The following is a 21,227-nucleotide window of genomic DNA, read 5'->3' on the forward strand; positions in this document are numbered from 1 at the left end:
AAGACTTGGGTGGAGGAGCAACCAGAGTCTGGTCCAGGGCTTTGTTGAATCCAAACCTGCTGGATGCTGGGCAGTATTTACCATTAGCGGAATTGCAGCTGCCTTTCTGCCCCAGATGTGACCACATCTGCATCCCAACCTGTACTTTCCAACAGCTGTAAAGGCAGGAGCTGAGAAATGACAGGTTCAGTCTTTAAAAGGTGGATTCTTTGTGTACTTCTAGCCTTAAAGAAGTGTGGCTAAAAAAAGTGTGTTCTAAAAAAAGAAAATGCAGTGCACACATTTCAGAGGTTATTTTTTTTAATTCATTAAGTTGTGCAGGTTGACTTAGTTGTGTCCTCTTGGAGGACAGTGAGTGGAGTATTTATTCTTTTTTTGGCTCAGTTCTTCCCACATCCAGGCATTTGTGCATGGGCTGAAATCACCCTTTCACACTGGGAGTTCTGGGAACTACCATGTAAAATATTGCAAATTCTATGTGTTACAGCATTGCTCAAATATTTATCATGAATGCTAGACTGGATCAGCTGAAACAAGGATCATTAATATGTTTTAATCATTGAGTTGCATGGTGCCTCATAGTTTTTCACTTCAGGTAGGCCATGGCCATAGATTTTGTATCAGTTTACTAAGTATATTCTCTGCCAAATGAGTTTTCACCCTTTCTTTGCCAATGTTTTATTTTTATAACATGTGCTACAATGAAGCTTCCCATAATGGCAATTTGAAAAGCTGGAAAATGTTTCCATGATCATTAGTGGTGTTCTGATAGGCTGTTTTACAAATGTTGCTCTAAACCATAATGCAATTTATGTTTTAAACAGATTGTAATCCCTTTTGTTCTTGTGTCATGTGCTTTTGAAGCTGTTCAAGTCACAACCCAGTTATCTTCTAAAAGGTACAGCAAATGTTTTATTACTGTAGTAGATGGAGTGGGTTTGATTATGGAAATCAGCCAAACAGTATAATTAGTAAGGATGTGAAATACCCTGAATCAGACTCCATTTGTACACCAGTTCACTCACTTTGAAAGAATTTGGATTTATCAGATCTCAGACTAAACTAACCAATGAGCCACTCTGATGACTTAGCTCACTTTTTGCTCACTCCTTACACAGGCTGAAACTTCCTTAACTTCAGTGGGAATTTGCCTCAGTAACAAATGAGTAAAAAATTATGGTGAATTTTAAAGTTTGGCCCAGTATGAATGATCAAACATTTCGTTTTCTGCATTTAAAACACAAAAGAGACAAACAAACAAACAAACTTTTGTCTTTATGTAGAAAAAGTAAGCAATATTTAAATTTAGAATTTCATATTTTAAATTGCATCTCCATATAGTAGAAATATTGTTTATTTAAAATATACAGATGCTCCCCGACTTACGCAAGCATTCTGTTCTGGAACGCCTTGCGTAAGTCGAATTTTGAGTAAGTTGGGGACGTGTACCTGACAGTTACGCTGCCCCCCACCCCATCACCCCACCCCCCAAAAAAAGAGCTTATGGACCTTTTCCGTAAGTGCGGGTTTGCGTAACCCGGGAGCGTCTGTATGTACAAGCCAGCTAAATTAAAACTTTGTAGCACTGACCTTACCACAAATTGCATTTTTTTAAAAAGGGACTCAAACAAGTCTTTGACCAGACACTTTCATTATGGATTTCTTTCTGCCCCTCCATAGTAATTTAATGCTAGCCTGACTTTTAAGACACTGCACTCCTTGCTCAATCTTCTACCCTCCCATATTTGGTCTTTCTTTGCAGATGTGAGTGCAGGTAATCCAGCTCATATCACATGATCTATATGAGTTAAATGACTTCCTTGATTTTAACAGCCAAAATATCTGAGGAGTCTGTCCTCTCTGAGCATGGTCTAGCCCAGGGGTCGGCAACCTTTCAGAAGTGCTGTGCTGAGTCTTCATTTATTCACTCTAATTTAAGGTTTCGCATGCCGGTAATACATTTTAATGTTTTTTAGAAGGTCTCTCTCTACAAGTCTATATATTATATAACTAAACTAGTGTTGTATTGTAAAATAAACAAGGTTTTCAAAATATTTAAGAAGCTTCATTTAAAATTAAATTAAAATGTTGATCCTATGCCACCTGCCCGCTCAGCCTGCTGCTGGTCTGGGGTTCTGTTCACCTAGGCTGGCAGTGGGCTGAGCGGGGCCTGCGACTGGGACCCCAGCTGGGAAGGGTCTGGCAGCCAGAACCCCAGACCGGCAGCGGGCTGTGCGGGGCCAGCAGCCAGGACCCCAGACCGACAGTGGGCTGAGCGGCTCAGCCCACTGCTGCTCAGGGGTTCCATCTGCTGGCTCCTGCCAGCCGGGATCCCGGCTGCCGGACCCGCTCAGCTCGCTGCCGGTCTGGGGTCCCGGCCCTGCCCACATACAGTGGGTACCTACCTTCTCCCTGGTTCTGGCCCATTCTCTTCCTCTCTCTGCACTGAGCTGAGGGTGGGAGTGGACTGAGCACAGGGCTGGGGGTGAAGGATCTGGCCAGGAGCTAGAATGAGGGAGAGGGCTCAGGGTTGGGGCAGGAGGTTTGGGTGTGGGGCACTTACCTGGGCAGCTCCCATTTGGTGTGAGGGGTGCAGGTGGGAAAGTGAATGGGGGTGCAGGAGCTCCCATTTGGTGCTCAGGGTGGGGGTGGGGATGTGCGGGGTGCATGGGATGTGGGGGGTGCAGGTGTCAGGGTAGGGGGGCTGGGTATGTGTGGGGGTGCCAGAGTCAGGGCTGGGGTCATGGGTGGGGGGTGAAGGAGTCAACAGAGAGGTGGTACAGGGCTCAGGGCAAGGGCCTGGGGTGTGTGGGGGGGTGCAGGACTCAGGGCAGAGGGCTGGGTGTGGGGGGCGGTCAGGGCTCAGGGCAGAAGGCTGGGTGACTGCCCCCCCAGAACCCCCAACCCCCCCCCGCTCCTTGTCCTGACTACCCCCTCCTGGGACCCCACCCCCTATCTAAGCCTCCCTGCCCCTTGTCCCCTGATTGCCCCCCTAGGACCCTATCTCCTACCTGTCCCCTGACTGCCCCAACCCTTATCCACACCCCCTCACCCAGACAGAACCCCCTGGACTCTCATGTCCCATCCAACCGCTCCCCGCCCCCTGACAGGACCCCCCCAGAACTCTGGACCCATACAACCTCCCCCCCCGCTCCCTGCTTGTCCATCCCCTCTCCACACCCCTACCTCCTGACAGCCCTCCAGAACTCCCGACTCATCCAACCTCCCCAGCTCCTTGTCTCCTGACCACCCCCTCCAGAGACCCCCCCGACCCTCCTTGCTCCCTGTTCCCTGACTGCCCTGACCCCTATCCACCCCCCACCCCCTAACAGACCCCGGGACTCCCATGCCCCATCCAACCCCCCCTGCTCCCTGACTGCCGCCTCCAGAGACTCCCGCCCCTAACCACCCCCCCGGGATCCCACCCACCCTGCTGCCTGTCCCTTGACTGCCCCCACCCCTTACCCAACCCCCGGCCCCGGACCCCTTACCATGAGACTCCCCGCTCATCCGGAGCCCTGCCTCCACGCGCGCAGCCCTGCTCCGCCCCTCAGAGCGCTGCGCACGTGGCAGCAGGGCTCCGGATAAGCGGGGAGCGTCTCCCTCCCCACGGAGCCAAATGCTGCCCCGCGGAAGCGCGCAGCCCCGGCCCCCAGAGCGCTGCGCACATGGCGGCAGGGCTCCAGGGGAAGGCAGAGAAGGGGCCGGCGGCTTGCTGGACTCTCCGGCTGGGGAGCGCGGACCCTGCAGCTTGCCGCGTTGGCAGGATTTTTAATGGCATGCGGAGTCCCAGCAGGCAGTCGCGTGCCATTAAAAAACGGCTCACGTGCCATCTTTGGCACGCGTGCCATAGGTTGCCAACCCCTGGTCTAGCCTATCATAGTTGCTAGTGCTGATCAGACAGCGTCTCCCTGTGACTGGACTGCTCCAGACCAGGGCTACAGGGGTGAAGCTAGACTTTCCTGGGAATGGTTGCTCCCAGCTGTTCCAGGCCATAGTGGAGTTGGGCTCCAGAAGTGAGAACAGGGAGCTTGTCTGTCCTGTGCTTTCAGTGAGAGCAGAATGGAGGAGAAAGACATCTAATTCAATTGCAGAAGGGAGAAAAGCCAGATGCGAGGAGGGAAAGGAGTAGATTGAGACTGGTGAGACTGGAACTGAAATGGGTGTTGGAGAGAGAAACAAGACTGGGACCAACTGGGCAAGGAGACTGAGAGCTGAGGGAGAGGGAAGACTGGGGCTGGTGGGGCAAGGAGTTTGGGAGCAGGAGAGGAAACAGTGAACAGACTGGGAGCCAGCTGACTGGGAGCTGAGCACGGAGATTGGGCGAGTGTCTCGGAGGGGTGGGGGAGACTACAACTAGCTGAACAAGGAGCCTGGAACTAGGAACCAGTGGAGAGGATGGGGGCAAAGGGGGGAAATAGAATGATTTGACAATGAGCTGGGTGTTGGAGGAGAACTGAGACTGGCTCAATGAAGAGCCTGGGACAAGGAGCCCAGGAGAGTGTGTGTGGGGAGGGAAAGAGAGATTGAAATTGGATGAGGAGCCTGAGGAGAGAGACAAGGATTGAGAGCCAGTGGAATGGAAGGGGAGATCAGACTGGGAACTGGCAGGGCAGAACTGGGACTGGGTGTGGGAAGGAGGAGACATTGGGAGTTGACAGAGTAGAGATTGGGACCCGAACAGAAACCCAGAGGGAAAGACTAGTACATACTTTGCAAGGAGACTGAACTGGACTGAGAAGCCTTAGAAGAGGAAACTGGGACTGGGTAGGCAAGGAGAATGGGACTAGGATGAGGAGCCCAGATGGCTAAGAGACAGAACAGCAGAAGAGGTTAAGTTTGGGAGGGACAAGCAGAAGTTTGTGCCCACTAGAGCACACTCGCCTCCAGAGCCTGGAATGGGAACCCAGATTCCTGAGTCTCACCATTCCTCTGCTGTCAGCAAATATATGTGAAACCCATATGTCTCACCCACTATAGTGCTGGCTAACATAGAGGATATCAACCTACTACTAGCAGTTACTCCATTACCTCAAGTGGTAGAGGTCTGTGTGGTGGATCTAAAGGTTCCAACCCTGCCAATGATCCTGTGTAAGGAATTACACACAAAAGGCTTCATTAAAAGAACACTAGTAAGATTGCAAAATCAAGCCCTCAGAAATTAGAAAATATCAGAATTAAGGTTACATGTGCAACTTTAATCACCCCCTGTGTGTGTATGCATTCTGATATAATCTTTAAATACATTTCACATGGTATTTTTTCCACAGGACACCTGCCTGTTCAGTTTTTTGGTTCCAGGCCTTATTTTACTGTGTATTATTCCAACCTTGCCCTGAAAAGAGCATTATTAATATCATCGCATGGGCTTTTCTATGGAGCTTATCGTTATAGTATCTTCACAAATATTAATCAGTCTATCTCTGCAACACTCGCGTAAGGTAAGAGGGCATTATTATCCCTGTTTTACAGATGGAGAGCTGAGGTATGGTGATTATTAAGGTAAAACATTTCCACTCTTTTTGAGTGCTCAGTCTGAGACAAAGATGCAATTTTTCTGAGTACTTACCATTAGATACTCAAAACACAGATTCAACTTCTCAGTTTGCAGGTGTGAGTGCTCAGCACTTCTGCAAATCAGACATCAGAGTCTCAAGTTGGGCACCCAAAAAATGCAGAACATGCAATTAGTGACGACTTGTGAAAAGTCGAGTTTATGTGACTTGCCCAGGCTCACACGGGAACTTGTTGGCAGTGGAAGGGAGAGAATCCAGTTCTCCAGATCCACATTTAACTGCCTGAACCATGAGACCATCCTTTCTCTTTCTGCCGCCCCCTGCTTCATTCATAATATGCCTTCCAACTTCTGATATGACAACAGCCCCCTTTACAACACACTCCTAATAATCCCCTGTGCAGGTCCATCCTCTGCACTAAATGGGACATACGTTCTATGGGAAAAAAAGCTTGTGATCGTGTAATTAAAGACTGTGTCAGAATGCATATGCACAAAGGGGGCGAATTAAAGTTCCACAGGCAACCTTAATTCTGGCATTTCCTAACTTCTAAAGGCTTGACTTTGCAATCGGAATAGTGTTCTTTTAACTTTCTCTTTTTGAAAAGAGAGCACTGAGATTAGCATTGTTCTTCTTTTATGAAATCCTTGCTGCATTCCAGGTAGGTATATTTGTACATATCAAGAGGCAAGTTTTTTGCTAGTCACATGAATAGCTTTTCAGTCTCTCTGCTCATTGCTGGAAGCATACTTCATGCTCTTCATGAGAATCTTCTGTCTGTGTAGGCTCTTATACATCTCCCGTCAATGTGGTACCTTAGCTCAGTGCTTGCTAGATATTGCAAGATTGTGACATCGCTGGCTATTTAAATCAATACTAAGTTTCCAATGGAAAAGATGCTTGTAGATGAATCAGAAAATAGTGAATTTGCCACATCTTTATTAACTAATGAAGCATAATTGATTTATCAAGAAAGTGCTAGAAAATATAGCACTAAATTCAGTTTTCTCAAAGGGATAAATCAGTTTTTAGGGCAGAGGCTTGCAGAGCACTATGATATAATGTTTTCTAATGAAGTTTCACACTGTAAATTGATTATATTTTATAATGATAATGCTGTATAAATTAAACTATTACAGTTAATGACCTGCCTGCTAGTGGGTCAGCTCTTTGCAGCATTGCTCTAATGCCATTAACTGACAAGCCAGTCATTAATAACTGCTTTCATGTGATCTACTATTTCAAAACCTTAATGTACAGAGTAAAATATTAAGAAAATGAAAAAGCTTTATTAGCTCTATTTCCTCCCTATTAGTCATTTTACTTACTGAAATCTGCTTTTCAAAAAGTAATCCTACATACTGTAGGTTCACACTCCTGGGTTTTTGTGATTCAAGGGATTTAGGAGCACTCACCCAAAGCTTTTGGGAACTTCTGGAGCACTTTTACTCTCAGTCAGTCAAGGAGCTGGAGGAGCGGCTCATGTAATCTCATTTAGCAGCTGTCCGCCCTGTAAGACTGGTTTGTCAGCACAGATTCGATCAGCTCTTTTTGAAGAATATTCAAGATAATTTTATGCTCACAAGCATTTTTGTCATTCTTGAATCCTTCTGGAGATTCCAAGCCTTCCTACTCTGAGGGTTTGAAGTGGTGCATAGGCCTTGTGCAGTAAGGAGTGGATGTCACCCACAGTGCATTCATGGTATACACAGTTACAGATTTTTAAACTGTTTTTAATATTCTTTTAATATATCGGGAGCACTTATCATTTGACAAGCCACTCAGGTTTGCTGGTAAATAACTCATTTTTGGGGTACCCTATTGTGAAACTGTAATTACATTAATGAATAAGTCTCTTGTCAAAACGTCATGATAAAATTGTATGTTCCAAACATGTTAGGCATATCAGCCCTGTTTTGTGTGTTAATTTCTCCCATGAAGTGCATTGGAAACGTATCTCTCAGAGAATGAAAAAGCCAGCTGCAAGAAGTCATATAATATATTAATTCATATTTGTACTTGGGGGTTTAATAACTTTGTAATTGCATCTGTGGCTATGAGTTAAGAATTATGGTCTCTCCTTTTTTGCAGCCTTTTCCTCATCGTTCTTGTGATTTCAGACATTATGGCTTTGGTAAGCTACCGTTGGACATTCCGTACAAATAAGATCAAGAAAGCAGAGTGCTCAGCTAATTCAATCAAGAGATCTGAATTAGTTTCAGACTTCAAAGTTTTTAGAGCTAGGGCAGTGAATTGAATCAAAATCCTGGTATAATTTACAGATAAAAATCCCCATCTTCATGCTTTGTATGTCATTTAAGGAATGCTTCTTAAGAGGTGTAATTCTTTTTTACTTCAGTTCTTTCACTCTGCTGTTTTAAACCTAGTATTCCTGGTTTTTAATTTATTGCAAATCAAATGTTCAAATTAAAAGTATGAGAGCATAAGGGAATGCTAGATTTACCTGGGTGCCTGGTCTAGTTAATTTTTCAGCAGTTTCTTGCCTGCTGCCAGAAAAAAGATGAAAGAGAGAGAGAGAGAGAAATGTGTCAGACACTGAACTGATTTTTCAAACCTGTTGTCAGAATTATCAGCGAAAGGCTGGAAAATATATGAGAGGTATCTTTTGTAGCGCAATCGTATCCTTTGTGTGAGGCAGTGGGGAAAATTCACCCCAGCCAATTGTAGACTCATGGTCAAAATCATTTAAATAGAGACATCTTAAAAAAAAATCTTCATAAATTTAAAGGGACACAATTAATTCCCCCAAAAGTGTCTTCGACAGTAGCAGTGCATTGCTATATTATACCATGACTGGAATGGAAACACGCTGAAAGCAGTAGGCAGGGAGTTATACTATTTTTGCTCTCACTTCCCACATTCTGTTTTGGAAGGTATACTTCAAAGTGACAAAACCTGCTGTTTGTGTTATGTCATTTCACATTGCAGTGTGGTTTAAGAAGTTTTACCATATAAGAGAAATAGCAGGTACAAGACATCAGGATGTCTAGTTTGATCTTAGAGTAACAAGCAGGCTGGGTCCTAGAAGTCCTAAAAGTATTTTTATCTAATTTTCACATACAGATTTATTATAAACTGTTTTTTTATTTAATAATTTCAGAAGGAAAATAATTAAAATATTAATAAACTACACATATGCAACGAACTACAGAGTTTTGACATGCAGAAATTGTGTGTGTGGTCTATGCATGTACATATACACATCTATATATTTATGAAACAAGAAGACGAATATAGAAACAGGGAGAGTATCAAGAATCATTATTCTGTTGTGCTCTCTTATGAAAGATTTTAAAATACGCACAGTTGTTAGAAATTTAAAGTAGCTTTTGAGTTTATTTTTTTAAAGGTTTGCTGTATTCAACCCACCAGCTTTAAATGCTCCTTTTCAGATGGTGGAGTCTCTGATTTTGATCTTCTGCCCTGATTTCTGTCTGAAATAATCTTTAAGAAACTAGTTTAACCTAAGATGTACATCAGCTAATTGCTAAAGTTTTTTGTTGGTCACTAAAGATAGTTGTGTGTGAGCGATGGGAAAGAGGGCTTCTGGTCACTGGGAGGCGAAACTAGTCCTTACCTGCCCTAAATCTCTGCTTCTGATGAATCGTGCACCGCCTTCACTGAGAGGACATGACCCCCTTCTCCATGCTGCCATTTCCCAACTTGCATCTCTAGCCTGAGAGTCACTAGGGAAGGACAGGTCACACAGGACTGTCTAACTGGTAGGAAAAGGGGAGACCAGGCAGCCAGGGCTTGGTAGCTGTGTGAATCAGGCCCTGGGATGAAACTCTTTAGCCACTCTGTGGGGTGGAGGGAGTAAGAAGGAGGGATCAGGGCAAGTTCTTTTTTCTGTTGCTTCATAGGGAGTTGGGAGGATCTTGGTTTTTCTCCTGTCTCTTATTTTGCGTAGGGGTAAAAGGTAAGGAACAGGGTGACATCACATTAGGTGTGGGTGGGGAAAGTCAGAGGGACTGAGGTATCTGTGTATCTCACAGCGGACAAATATACACATTCTCTTTTCAAACATTTTCACCTGTGACCCCAACACGACACACTTTTTCTTCTGTTACTCTATATCCCAGATCCCTTTAGACTCCATCCCAGAATCCTTCTTGTTGTTTCACCCAAATCTCCCACAATGCAATGTATAGTAATGGTTAATTATTAAATTTGGTAGTCATGGCCAAAGGTGGGAAAATATTGAGATTTAGTCCATATAAAATTGATAATTTCACATATTAAACAAAAAACAGAAGAGTACTATGTGTGTGTGTGTGTGTATGTGTATGTACATATATACAATGAAAAATTATATGAGTTGCGCAGTCTTCCCTGCTGAGTATCTGCTTACCCTAATTAAGTCAACTGTTTGCTTTATGGAGGTGTTCTGTAAATCAGGACAAATTTTTAAAAAAAATCTATTTTGCATAGTTATATGGCTTCAATTATATAGTAGCTGAGCACCTTGCACTCTTCAGTGTAATTTATCCTCACAAAATACCTGTGAGGTAGGGAAGTACTATTATTCCCATTTTGCAGATGAAGAACTGAGGCACACAGAGAGACATGGTCATACATGATATCTGTGCTAGAGTCTCTATAAAACAGCTATGCAGCCTATCCTGAGGTCACTGCCAAATTTGAGAACCAGTGTCCCAAACAATAAAGTTGTTTGGGGGCTTCTTCTCTTGAAGAATGCTCTGTATTAGAAATCCTTTGTGCTTCTCAGAGCACATCTTGATAGAACTAGTCAGCCTTTGTTCCTCTTTAGCTGTTTGTGTTTGATTCCACTAGCTCCTCGAATATTGCTTAGTTTAGTCCAAATGAACATTTCGTGAAAGGTCTTGCCCTTGTTCCACTTGAAAAGTTAGAAACCTGGAGTAAACAACCTGGAAACATTGGTTTTAGTCTTGTCTTTCAAGTTGTGCAATGTTTATATACTAAACAACATTATTTTCTTATTTCACAGCACTTCTTCTTTTTGGTTAAAGATTATGGAAGCTGGCTGGATATTGGAACAAGGTACAGTATATTTGCCTCCAGTGCTTTCTTAAAAGGATAGCCTCAGCTTGGTATGTGCCAAAGATTAGTCAGTTATTATTTATCTGTTAGTGTTCCTGCAATTCTTTCCAACTGCTTGCCCTTCTCCCCCAAAGCAAGCGTTTCATTGCTGCTTTCCTCGCTCCTAGTAATATCATCATCCTAGAACTCATGTTTAATATTGGTTAGCATGGCAAAAAATATGAGTTGTTGTTTTTTAAATAAAAGAGGCATGGCACACAATTTTTAAATTCCTCTTATTGTTTATCATTGGAAATTATAAGAAGTCAAATCTTTTATTTTACAATAAAAATTGTTAAAAATCATTTAATAGTTGGCAACTATTTAAAACCCCATACACTCCTACATTGTACATTTATAGATCCAAATTTATGCAGGAATCATGCTGGAAAGGATGACAAATACCATGGCTTTTCATGGGGAAGAAAAGTAAGTCACAGTTTTTGTCACAGAAATCAGGGCTCTGACTAATATAGACCCCCCCCCCCCGCCAAGTCCTCCTTTGTGATCTATGCTAGTCTCCCTAACATAGACTCCAGTGCAGCGTAGGGGCCACGGAGCCTTATTTGTGGCCACTCCTGCAACAAAAAACCAGCATACACAGAATGGAAGGAAGTATTTCATTAAGAGTACAAATTTCCGATGTAGACTTCCTTAGTAGTATTAGAAATACCTACGTAAATCACGGAAATAGCTTGTTAGTCTGTCTTTAATAGAAACTATGTTGCATTATAAACCCTGCCAATTATCACATGATACCCTTGTTCAAATAAAAGTTGAACAGTGACCTATTAATATTTTGCATGCTATGTCAAGTATATTGACTCTTGTCCCCCTTCCACCTATTTTCGGGCTGTTTGAGCCTTTGCTCTTAGCCACATTTCCAAAGTTCCCAATGTGAGTAAATTGCAGTAGATTAAATAGTGGAAAGAGTATTTTACCATCAGACTTTCATATTCTCAGTTTATGATTGAGTAGATGGTCTCTTCCTTTGGTCCTTTAACTTCACACGTGGACTTAGAAATGAATTTCTAGAGAGATGTGAAAGACCTTAGGGATGCCCTGTTTATGGCAACAAGAATGTTAGTGTCATAATAAGACTTGTAGGATTCAGTGAGCAAAAGTATAGATTGTTTTGAGTGACCAAAAAAAAACAACCTCTCAAAAATATGAAAAGTCAATCACCTTATTGTTTCTATGTTCTTCAGAGCATAGCATTTAGAGCTGTTTCATGTTCTTGTACCTCTCTTAGCCCGAATCTCTGCTCTGCCATGTTATATTTGGTGCAGGAGGTGAGGGGTGTCATCCGGGAGCTGATACATACAACCTGTATCCTGCAGAATGCACAGGCAACCTTAAACTTTGCATTTTCTGACTTTTGAGTGCTTGGCTTTGCAACCTAAATTACATTTTTTCAATTTAGTCTTTTTGTATGTAACTTCCTAAGGGTTTTAAGAAAAAAGGTGAATTATTATGTACAACTGAAACAGTCCCCCAACCATGCATCGTCAGTGGTGTTTTGAACCTCGAACCTTGAGCACTGAGGATAGACCTCTGCCACTTGAACTACAAGACTAAATACATGAGCAGGAGAAGGCGGTTATTGCAGAGAAGGATTGGATGAGAGGGGCCACATGCTGGGTTCAGGAAGACTGCCAGGGAGGGTTGGGGAGGAGGATAATTTGCCTCACTTTATCTCATCCCCTCTGCAGCTGCTTTGGTAGTAGCATGAGCCTAGCCTTGGAACATCCATGTTCACTTAGTATTTGGATGCTGCACAAATTTTCTTGAGAAATGCAAGTGTGACCAGGTAAATCATGATTTTCAATAGTTTATATCCCCTCAAAACATGGATAGAAATTTATGTTACAAAGAAAAGACTCTTCTCTAACCTGAGGGCTTTACCCCCTGTCAATTTCAAAGGCCTTTTGCAAACAATAAGGTATTAGTGCTTCTGGAAAAAAAAGATTGCAAGAATCTTCTATAAAGGAAAGTGTTAGGCAACTATATAAGGGTCATTATTAGCTCCTCCTGTAATTTTTGTCTGTGGCACAAGCACGAAGAAAAGCTTGCAAAATTTCCCTTCTTTTTTTCCCAGCCAACCAGCTCTAATGCAGAGTAATTGCTTCTGAGGCTATAGCAGGTACAACCAATCTAGGGGTTGTTTGAAGGGGGTTGGAATGACTGTCAGAGGGAAACTCTTTCATGGAGACCCTAGGGAATACCTAAACTTGGAGAGAAAGCTTTGTGTGAAGTTCATGTTCTGTCACTGTTATCTGAGTTACTAGAAAAGCCAAACCCCAGGAAGAGAGTATGTGTGGCCTTTATACGGTATGTGTACATTTGGAGAACATCAGCATAGTTGTAATTATTTCCCTTCAATCCCATCAACATTGTTGTTTTGCCAAGAATATTATTTTTATTTTAATTCACAAGTCAAATCACCACCCTCAAACTATTCAGTCTTCCCTAATCTCCCTCCAGTTTGTCCATATCCCTTTGAAAGGGAACTATCCTGAACTGAGTCCAGTATTCCAGGAATGGTCTCACCAGAGTTCTTTAGAAAGGGACTACAGCATTACATCTCTGTTCAGAGATGAAGTGTGTGCGCCTGAAATTGCATTTGTCTTTTCTCTTGCCATATCCCATTGCAGATACTATATCCATATCGGATTTGCTGGCCACTATCACACCAGAACTTTTTCAATATCAGTTTCCATGTTTCTCCTCCCTCCCCATTTTGTACCTACGGTTATGTTACCTCTTTTGATATGAACAGATAGTTAAAGTTGGAGACCTGTAGACTGTTCCTAGAGTGATAAGAAATTGATCGAGTTTGCATCAGGCAGAATACCAAAGGCCTGCTACTCCAAACACAGGAGGAACCTAACACAGGGGACCGCCTCCTTGCTCATAGCACCAAACTCTTTGAGCCAATATTCTGACCCATAACATCTCTCTCAGCTTCTTCTAGGGCCACACACATTCCTTCCAGGCTGTGTGTGCTTGGCATTTTTTTCCTCATCTAATTCTGCCTTTATGTGGGCCTTCAGCTTAAACTTCTGTCTCTCTGTGTCTTGCACAGACCCTGACCCACAAAAGTCCAAATTACTGGATGGCTGACACATATCCCCTTTGTCTGAGGTGAGGCCGCTCACAGCTATCTTAAAGGAAGGGTGGAGGTCACAACAGTTTAGTTGAGGTTTAATGAAACCCACAAAAACTACATAGGTATTAGCTTGAATTTTCCCAAATGGCAAATAATTTTATCTTTGTCCTATCCGCATTTCTAACCTTACGATGTCTCTGTCCTCACTGGTGTTTGCATCCTCTACCAGTTAAGTATCATTTGTGAATTTAACTAGGCTGCTGTTTTTTACTCCCTTCTTCCAGATCATTAATGAAGATGTTAAGTGACAGCAGACCTTCACATTGATCCCTATGGCACAACGCTTAGTAAATTGTCAGTTTCACAGATTCCCCCTGCTCAGTAAACTGTCAACTACCTTATTTGTTTACTGTCTTTTAGAAAGTTTCCATTTTCTCATTTAATATTCAGATCCAAGGTGATTTGAATTTGTTTTGCAAGGAGGATTTCATAGGTTGTTCTTTTTTTAAATTGGTTTTACTAATGTAAAACTTTGAAGCTATCCCACAGAATTCTTAACAATAGTTTTCTGTGACAGGCTCTATTATCTGCACAAGAAGGCTTATTTAAACCCTACACCCTAGGAACTCTGAGATATTCATAAACTGCATAATGTGCATTGGAACCCTCATTACATTTTTTTTAAAGTTCTGCCTCTAGAAAACTACAGCCTTTTTGTGCCTTTTCATGTATTTGCGTCCTGATCTGTCTGCAGTGTGCACATGTGAAGTTTATTCTGACAGATTCTCATATTTTGAATAACAGCCTTACAGAGAGAGTACAGAACATCTCCATTTTTTTATTTTGAATTGCAATGAGAATGTCTTAATGTTTAAAAGACATTCACCAACAGTATGCACAAATAGCTGACTATTTGGATAGTCAGGAATAAAAGAATAAATCCCTTTTTATATGAATAGTTTTTACAGATACACTGTACAGCCACTCCCTGTTTTTACAATAGTAAAACTGGGTTGCCAGAAGTTACAGAAATAGATATAATTTAAACTCTCCTACTGCAGGTTCAAAATCCATGGGGCATAGATGCAGCGCAGGAAGCTGTTTTTAGGTCTCTGTGAGGGTAGCTAAGGACAGTTCTACACTTAAAATGCTGCAGTGGAGCAGCTGCACTGCTAACGCTTCAGTAAAGACACTGCCTATGCTGACGGGAGGGCTTCTCCCATCGGCCTAGGTACACCACCTCTCATCGACATAGCACTGTCTACACCAGGGGCTAGGTCGGTTTTACGGCATCACTCAGGGGATGTGGATTTTTCACACCACTGAGCAATGTAGAGCAAAGGATATGTCTACACTGAAATTAAAAACCCACAGCTGACCAGTGTCAGTTGAGTCAGATTTACAGGGCTCAGGTTCTGGGGATGTTTAACTGTGGTGTAGACATTCAGCTCTGGGACCATCCCCCCCTGCAACAGTGTAGACATGTCCTTAATCTATGGAAGAGCTTTAGAAGTGGCTTTAGTGCAGTAGTCACCAACCGGTCAATAACAATCGACTGGTCAATCCTAGAGGATCTCCCAGTCGATCACAATCTCCGGTGGTGCACTGTGGCTTCCGCTAAGGCAGACTCTCTGCCTATCCTGGCCCCACACCACTCCCAGGAGTAGCCAGTGCTGCCCCATGGCCCCGGGGGAGGGGACGCAGGGGTCTCCCTTTGTGCGCTGCTCCTGCCTGCAAGCACCGCCCCTGCAACTCCCATTGGCCGAGAGAGCTGCGGGGGTGGTGCTTGCAGAGAGGGGCAGCGCATGCAGCCACGTTCCCTCCACTGCCCCCCCCCAGGGGCCACAGGGGTGCATTGGTCCCTTTCAGGAGCAGTGTGGGGCCAGGGTAGGCAAGGAGTTTGCCTTTCTCTCACTGTGCCCGCTGCTGACCGGGAGCAGCTGGAGCTAAGTGCTGACCGGCAGGAGGCCACACCCAAACCCCCATCCCTGAGCCCCCTCCCAGAGCCTGCACCCTGACCCCCCTCCTGCACCCCAAGCCCCACTCTGAGCCCCCTCCCAGAGCCAGCACCCCAACCCCCCTCCTGCAGCCCAACCCTCAGCCCAGAGTCACTTTCCGGAGCCAGCACCCATACCCCCTTTTGCACCCCGAACTCCCTGCTTCACCCCAAGCCCCAGCCCTGACCCCCATCCCAGAGTCAGCATCCCATATCCCCTCCTGCACCCCAACCCCCTGCCCCAGGGAAGTGTCTCCTTTCTACTTCCCAGACCCCTCTCCCAGAGCCAGCACCCTGTATCCTCTCCTACACCCCAACCTCCTGCCTAGAGCCCCCTCCCACACTGTGAACCCCTTATCCCCAGCCCAGAGCCCACAACCCCTCCAGAACCCCAACCCCCTGCCTCAGCCTGGAAGTGAAAGTGAGTGAGGGTGGGGGAGAGCAAGCGACAGAGGGTGGCGGGGAATGGAGTGAGTGGGGCAGGGCTTTGAGGAAGGGGCAGGGCCTCTGGGATGGGGCGGGGTAGATCCTGGTTGCCCTTATATTCAAAAAGTGATCTTGGGCTTAAAAAGGTTGGAGACCATTGCTTTAGTGGAATTCATGTTTTTTTAACAATTCAGTAAAATTGCTAGCCGATGTCTGTGCACTACACTCACTGGTATGCATAGTAAAGTAGTTGTAATTTTGGAAATTGAAAACTCTAGACCTGATTATTACAATGAAGGTTTTAAAATGGGAAACTGATGAAAGGAGTCGGAGACTGTTTATCAGTAGATCTCTGAAACAAGAGAACCCTTGTGGTGAACTTTGGATCATCACTAGCTTATGGTGAACATTTGGCAGACATTGGCTTTGCAATTAATTTCATGTGAAATGGGGGTTCCTTGGGGTTGGGGGAGTGAGTGAGTGAGTGGGTGGAAGGGCCAAAGTAGGTAAGAAGCTGAAATTGTGGTAGGTTTAGAATCCACAATCACGGTCTGGAGTAAGGACCTGGCTCATTCCCATCCACATGTTAAAAATATGTCATGTAGAAACTTTTAATGAACAAAAAAAATGGACATCCCTCCTTTCTATCCATTTGGTTTATTTTCATTAAAATTCCAGTTTTTATATCTTTTATGTAAGGCCTATGCTTTATCTCTCCTACTACCCATGATACTGGAGTCAGCTGTTTTTGAGAAAAAATGCTGCTGTGGCTGCCTGACGCTGTTCTGAGCAGGATGGGTTTTCCCCATTTTTCTCTTTTCTTCCTTTTTTCCTCCTTGTCTATATCCTCTCCTCTTCTACCTTTTGTTTCCTTCCTCATTTCCCTGCTTATCTCTTGCCCCTTACCTTGTCCAGCTCTCTGTTATATGACATTAAGAAGACAAACTGTTGAATAGCACCTGTTGTGATGAGTGTCTCCTTTCTACTTCCCAGGGCAACTGTGTGCCCCTTCCTGTTATCTAGACTTCTGCCCTGATCATCACATTCCAAGACACTCACCTTTATATTGAGAGGGCCTTCCTTACATCATATTGTCCTTGGCCCCATTCTCATCAAGCCTTTCCTCCAGACATCTCTACCCTTCTTTCCATTGCCATGACTGTATTCCCATCCCAACCCTTCTGTCTAGACCTCTCTTCTTTCTAAGCATTGCCACATCTTGATCCTGTCCTATTACTATACAGCAACGCTGCATACTATTCCCTTTCACATATTTAACTTATAGGATCTCTCACCTGAAGCCCAAAACCCCACAGTTTATTTTTCTGAATTAGCCTCAGATGAAGTAATTTTGTATTAGCTATTACCAGTCATAGATTGTAACCACAGACTCAGTCAAGTATGTGGCACTTTAGCATGTAGATATTAAGACTTTCCCCACTGTCACAGCTTGAATACTGCCTTTCACTCTGGGAATTTTTGTTCCTTTTTTAAAATAACAGCATTATCCCAGCATTAAACTAATTTTCCAAGCAGAGCTGCCTCTGCATCACTGCAGTACTAGTTGCTGATATCCTCAGATATATTGGCAGAGTGCCAGTATGTGATAACAATTGGACTAGCATTGCTTTTAATTGGCTAGAGCAGTGCACTGTATTTGTGGCATGATTTTTTCCTCTTTCAAATCTCTGATATTTTAGCTAAGAAGTACTGCCATTCAGTCAGTGTAGTGCAACATGCAAGGAATGGATATAGTACTACGTACACTTTCTTTCTTTACAAATGCATGAAGGAACCAATCTTTGGTATTTTTTAAAGGGCTGGCACTATGGAGAAAAGAAAGCAGCTAATACCCTGCAACTGTAGTTTGACTTTATCTATTGCATTTAGTAGTCATGTGTGTATTTCAAAGATAACTTCGAAAGAGTCCTTCATCTGTAGCCTAGAAATAGTGTTAACTAACAGTCTCTTGTGATGGAAAGGAACCAAAAAAAAAAAATCATTTTTTTGTGACACTAGTTCCCTTGGAGACAAGTCCTGGTCTGGTGTAAGCAGCTATGCAATAGTATGTATTTGCCTCTTATTGCCATTTAAACTGACTGTGCTGAGTCAGCTGATGCTGGAGAGGATGGTCAATCCCAGAGCAAAGCGGGGAGAGAGTGGCGTTATTCTTCACTCTCAAGTCCTGGACAGGGAGTTTCTTAGAGGCCCGGAAGTTCAAACAAATTAGCTTTCTGCCCCATCAAGCAGCCCCCTATGTCCCAGTCCCTCCCATTCCTTGTGCTGAGCTCATTTATTTTACTGCACTAAGGCTGTAATAATGCCCGTGGAGCTGCATCTGGGCAAGAAAGGAGGTATCCAAATTATTGGATACAATCGGTATCCAAGTGCCCATATTATGAAAAGCAGAAAATATTTTAGGGAGGTGGCTATTACTGTGTCAATCCTTCCCCCCTCTCTAATTATTGGTCACCAGGGATACAGGGATCCTTCAGTTAGATTGTGCCTTGTCTTCTATTTCAGAGTTGTCACCTGGGAGTGACTGGAGAATCTGTGGTGTGCAGTGTTTCTCCTTAGCTACATATCAGTCAGTTCAGGGAATTAATGTCCTGTGCTTCCGCAACATCATCTCTTAGCAACCAGGTGTGTCAAAGCCTCTGACTCAATCTTTGAGCAGTAGGGAAGAATAAAGTGACTGCAGAAGTGCAGTATTGCCATCACCGAGCATTGAGAAATCATGAATCAGGCTCCACGCAATGTTGAAATTGGCTTAAAAATTATTTCTGAAATAGTAAATCTGAGGTTTCTTGATGTGGCTTCTGCAAGGGCTAGAAACTTCCATTTTTCTTTTCCATGAAAGCCAAAATTCTCACATAATCACAAGACTCCAGGGGCTAGGGCTTTAAGAAAATCACCTGAGATTTGTGATAAAATCACAAGAGCTGGCAACACTAAAGTGCTATGGAGCTGTCCCTGAGCAGGATTGTACCTATATCTGGGGTGGGGAGGGGGTCATACAGTCCATCAGTGCTGGCAAGCACCACACCGTGGAGGCAGGTAGGGCTAGGATTCAACTTTTAGTTTATAATGTTGAGAAAAGTTGTTTTCTTGATTTTTGTGTGTGATTGTTTTGTTTTTAATTACAGTACTTTCTTTTGCCACACTGAAACTTAGAACAAGTATATAATACAGACAGCCGGATTAGCCAGGGTTAGGAGTTTCTCCTGAGAGGGAGTCATGTTATCTGGATATTGCAAGTGTTCCTGTGAACGGCAGAGTCCAAAGTGTGCTGACCGGGATGTTAAGTAATGCCGAGTGCACTTTGACAAAGCAGATTTAACATTATCAGCTTTTGAACTTGCACATTCTCTGTAGAAGCATAGCAGGGGCATAAAACATGTAGTATAGTATCTGTTTAGCTAAAACGGGGGATGGGGGGGAGTATTTTCTTTACAGAGAAACGATATGAGACAAATGGCTCCTCGTACATAATCTAAACCTTCAGTGAGTTACCATTTATTTCACTTTAGGAAGTACTTATATTTTAATTACAGTATGTGCGATTGGTAGCTTGCACAGATCCAATCTGCAGTTTGATGAGGCTTGTAAAGTAGGGTGCTCAGTTGGACTATGATCACTGAGTCCTCGGCTATATGTGCTAGTTGATTTTTTTTCATTTATACATATTTTGAGCAATATAAAGTCTGGCAATTATTATCTTTTATTTAATTGAAATGCAATAGAAAAAAATTGGTATGGTAGAAGTTGGATCAGTTTTTGGTAGACCAACTCCTGCAGGTATTCATAGCCCGGTGTTTGTAGATTTTCCTTCTCAATGGAAACCTTAGTAATAGTTTTATTCTTCCATTCTGGTCAGTGTCCAGGCTTTCCAAGTTAAGATCCAGTGTTTCTACACGTCACAGAACTAAATTATGCCCCATTGGTTTCAAGTCTTGAACTGAGGTTGTCACAACCTTGGGGGGGCGGGGTGTGTCTAAAAGATTGATTGCATCAGGATGGTGAGCCTCACTGCTCTTTCACTGCTACAGTGTCAAATAAAATGAGTCCTTTGGCAAAAATTCCAGATCATTAAACCTCCAAGTGGTCCATGGAATCCTTTTTGTAAATAAACTCAGACTTCATGGAGTTTGACGTTAACCTGCCCTTTCTGAAGAACCATCTGTGTTGAGAGATAGAAAGAGAGAGGAGATGGAGAAATAGATGCACCAGGAGGTATGGATGTCTATAAAGACAAAACACTAATGTTTTCAATAGTCCTTTTGCAAAAGTATTGATGTCTCTGAATACCATAGTAAACATAGGTGAACAGTCGTTTTTATAAATCCTTAATTTGAAATGTTAATGAGTTTAGAAAACTCATCACATCTCTTGATGATTGGTGGTTTACCTCAAGAACTACTACACTAAATCACTGCCTGTCACTGTTACTATAGTCTTTGTTCTAGATAACTAAAACTCAGCTGCCATAAATAGCCATATAACTAAGGTCTGTGTGCTCAATGGCAATCTGGCTTTAACTTTTGCATCATGGATCTGTAGCAAACTAAAAGTCCTGCAGCTGCTTCACTTAGAATTAAAAAACAATTTATTATCAATGAATAGCACAATCAGTATCAGAGCCTTTATTGACTGGTAATAAATTTAGTGTATTTAATACTGTCTCAACACTTCCAGTGTGCTAAAGATTTTGTATTGACAACCCATAATTTATCATAGTACTTGCCAGAGGAGAAGCTGGAGGATTTGGTAACTGAGTACAAGACAGTAGCTGGGGCATTTGAAATCATGCAAGGTGAGGGAAGTTCTGATTGTGTGATAAACATATTAGCTGGATGCTTCTGCTAAAATGATCAGCACTGAGTTTAAGTGCTGATGCTTAAATTGTCATCTCTAGGTTTGAGTTTAATATACTGTTGAGATCAAAAATCACCTCAGTGCCATTGTTTCAGACTGTATAAAGCAATGTTTATCACTTTACATCTGGTTCATTTTGAGGTTTCCCTCGCAATAGTGAGGATAAGAAATACAGTTTGTCGAGTAGTGTCCTTGTGGGTGCTCCACTTCAAGCGTGCCTGCA

At 43.3% G+C, this 21,227-nt stretch overlaps 1 protein-coding gene across 5 annotated transcripts in view; it reads left to right on the top strand.

Moving 5' to 3' along the window:
* The window catches only part of PIGN (phosphatidylinositol glycan anchor biosynthesis class N), a 186,697-nt gene that overhangs the window by 137,949 nt on the left and 27,521 nt on the right, over positions 1-21,227 (top strand). For 2 of the 5 annotated variants that reach the window (XM_045003648.1, XM_045003647.1), the window contains exons 26-28: positions 825-898; positions 7,608-7,650; positions 10,507-10,559. In XM_045003648.1, the coding sequence (XP_044859583.1) occupies positions 825-898; positions 7,608-7,650; positions 10,507-10,559 (170 nt within the window). Of the gene's footprint in view, positions 1-824; positions 899-7,607; positions 7,651-10,506; positions 10,560-20,866; positions 20,943-21,227 lie in introns of all 5 variants that reach the window. The other 3 variants (XR_006576677.1, XR_006576676.1, XM_045003649.1) reach the window with 2 other exon arrangements.

The sequence above is a fragment of the Mauremys mutica genome, chromosome 2 (assembly GCF_020497125.1).
Source record: "Mauremys mutica isolate MM-2020 ecotype Southern chromosome 2, ASM2049712v1, whole genome shotgun sequence".
Taxonomy (NCBI): Eukaryota; Metazoa; Chordata; order Testudines; family Geoemydidae; genus Mauremys; species Mauremys mutica.